The 3110-nt window shown below is 38.6% G+C and overlaps 1 protein-coding gene across 1 annotated transcript; it reads left to right on the top strand.

Moving 5' to 3' along the window:
* LOC131300414 (F-box/kelch-repeat protein At3g06240-like) lies at positions 1-1855 on the top strand. Its single transcript, XM_058326250.1, has 2 exons — positions 1-351; positions 596-1855. Exon 2 carries the CDS (start codon positions 609-611, stop codon positions 1695-1697), a length of 1089 nt encoding a protein of 362 aa, XP_058182233.1. The 5' UTR covers positions 1-351; positions 596-608; the 3' UTR covers positions 1698-1855.
* Positions 1856-3110: the final 1255 nt, after the last annotated feature.

Here is a 3110-nt window from a genome sequence, read left to right as displayed (position 1 = left end):
TTAACCAAATCATTTGTTCCACCAGTCCAAGAGTGCTCTCCAATTCAGGCATCAGCGTCCAATGTAAGCTATTGGTTACTCGGTTCTAATATAAACGTTCGGTCACCGGGAAAGAGGCAGTTTGGCCTATCCATCTCGACGGGAAAACATTTTTGCCGGAGCCACCAAAGTCAATAAACCCAAAATTATATTCCTCCCCATCGAGCAATCGTCCCATCCGAATACCCATCGCCAGAGAAATTAATCCTCCCCCACCAGCAGCTACCACCGGGCCACCTCCACCACTGGATTCACCGCTGACCAATACTCACAATATCGGGCACCATCAGATCCAATCCTGACCACCATCAGGTACCATCAAAACTTGCTCTTGCAGGTTTAATACTTCTCAGTCCTCTCCCAATCTGTTGGTTCCTTTCATGAAATTTTGAAATTTTAAGTTTATAATATATATATATATATATATAGAAAAACCTTCGTGCGCATAAAAATATGATCTTGGTTTTTTCAAAATTGAGCTATGAGGATGGGTGAAAGATGCTCATGTCACTCTTACTCTATCTAGCTACATACTAACTATAATACCTTAATGCAGAAAGCCAAGACCAATGTCGAGCTTTCCAGAGGAAACTATGATGATGATCCTCTTACGACTGCCCGTCAAGACTCTCGGTCAATGCAAGTGCGTTTCCAAGTCATGGCGTTCTTTAATTTCTGATCCCTTCTTTGTTAAATCCCACTTGAATCTCACAATTTCAGATCCCAACACCAACAAATACTCCAAACTCTTCATGATGTACCCGTTTTACTCCCTTGACTATGAGTCCCCATCGTCGTTCAAAGATATCGAAGACGATGGGGCCATAGTAGATCTCGGTTCTCCCCCCAAAGAACCAGACCTTGGTGTCGAAATCGTGGGTTCTTGTAACGGCTTGATCTGTTTGTTGCATCTCTCGGATTCCTTCATCTTGTGGAACCCAACAATCAAAGAGTCAAAAGAGTTACCAACCCCGCCTTTTTCGCCCTCTTATGGCTATTTGTGCTTCAGAGGATTCGGTCATAATTCCTCCATCGACGACTACAAGGTGGTAAGAGCCCCTAGCGCGGACGCAAATCCCAACCAATTCATAGTTGAAGTTTTTAGTCTTAAGGCCGATTCTTGGAGAAGGATTGAAGACATTAAAGATAGTCTTGTTATTGAAGAAGGAGATGTGGGAAGTTGTTTGAATGGGGCTCTACATTGGCTAGGAAGCAGGGTTGCAGGTCCTAATAAAAGAGGAGTGATTGTTTCTCTTGATTTGGGAACAGAGAAATTCAGGGAGATCCCAATACCTGATTGTGACAACAAGAATGACACTATTTCCTTCAATACCTTGGGCATGATCAATGGATGCCTCAGTTTACTTTCGAATGAAGGCAGATCTAGAGATGTTGGGATATGGGTAATGAAGGAATACGGCGTAAATGCGTCTTGGACTAAACTTATAGTCCTCCCGCAAGATGATTTCTCATTCTGCAATTACTTGGTTCCGCTACGCTTTACGAGTAACGGGGATGTTGTGATCGATATTGATGGGAGGAGTGTGGTTAGGTACAATCACAACGAGAAAACAGTGAGAAATCTTAAGGTTCGTAGTGAAGACTTCATCGAATCGATATTATATGTAGAGAGTCTGATCTCTCCTAATGGTTACTAGGTGTTGAGTTCGTGTTTTTGGAAAAGAGAAAGGACATATGAGAAGAATTTCCAGTTGATGTAGTCTACGTAGAAATGGAGTTTGATGTTTTTTTTGTAGTGCTCTTATGCAATGTACACAACTTGGAAAGCATTATGATCAATTTTATCTTGTGTCAAGAAGTACATTGTAGTATCATTTTAGGGAAAGGATAGGAAACCATAATTGTGAAGAATCCTTTGATCGTCTTCTGTGTTAGTTAACCACTGGAATTCAACCCTGCATCTTCGGGTTGCTTCCCTTCTCTTCTTTGCTGTGGCAACCTCGACGGCTCCACTGTGCCCTTTTTCTCAACTTGCATTTAACCCCCTAGTTTGTTTCATCAATGTATGTACTAGAACTCGAGCTAACCTTCCCACAAGAGCCCTTTTCTTAACATAAAACGTGTTGATTAGATAGAAAAGTGATTGACTCCAAAAGTCTCTTTGTTCCCAATACCTCCAAATTTCTAGGAATAAGACGTTTCAACGACCTTTGATGGTTATAGGTGCCAAAAGTACGAATGAGATGAATGTTTGTCATCCCAACCATTCTTGTTAATCTCGAGCCTTAAAAGGAGGGCTACTTATAACAAAGTTTTCGTGTTGTTCATTCATAGGTGTCCAATTTCTTCCATTATGCCACCTATATATTGGTACAGATTGACCCGAAATACACAACCAGCGTGTAACATTTCGACTAGTACTAGAATCCACAGTTAAAGTATAGCATCTAAGGCTACATTAATCGACAGAAGGAATTTGTTTATTTCCAAACTTAACTTTCAAGAAGATTAGATTTAGTTAAAAACTTGTCATTTTATCCGTCTAAGCAAGAGCAGTAAAAAAAAAAAAAAAAAACAAATCGCACCAGGTAAATGCCTTCTTCTTTCTCCGTAAGTTGTCAGAATTATTTGTATTAAGATATTGGTTACAATTGAAAAGGTCTTATCAATAAAATTTCTATTTATTTCGCAAATTAGGCATAGGTAGCAATCCATTCTGTAAATTCTTCTCATTACCTCTCGTGGAAAAATGATGCCACGAAGGAAAGAATGGTAACATACCAAATAAAATAAAAACAGATTAATTTGAAGAAAAAAAGTAAGCACCTTTAATATCAGTAGTCCGAAAGCTTTAACATTGAGAAATACATTGCCAGAGATTTTGATATTGTTATACCATTCTTTTAACAAGGGGAAAAAATGTCACGCATATATAATTCAAATAATTAGGACTTTAGTAGATAGAATAATTGAGTTTAGAAACATGGTTAATTATATACTTTAATTTGATTCTATTTTGTACTATCTTAATATAGATAGCATTCCACTCATGCATGTATAACAAATAGAATTACTGCTTATTAACGTAGCATTCCATCTTTCTTCCAAAT

The sequence above is a fragment of the Rhododendron vialii genome, chromosome 9a, assembly GCF_030253575.1.
Source record: "Rhododendron vialii isolate Sample 1 chromosome 9a, ASM3025357v1".
NCBI classification, from domain to species: domain Eukaryota; kingdom Viridiplantae; phylum Streptophyta; class Magnoliopsida; order Ericales; family Ericaceae; genus Rhododendron; species Rhododendron vialii.
This window is presented reverse-complemented; position numbering and strand designations above follow the sequence as displayed.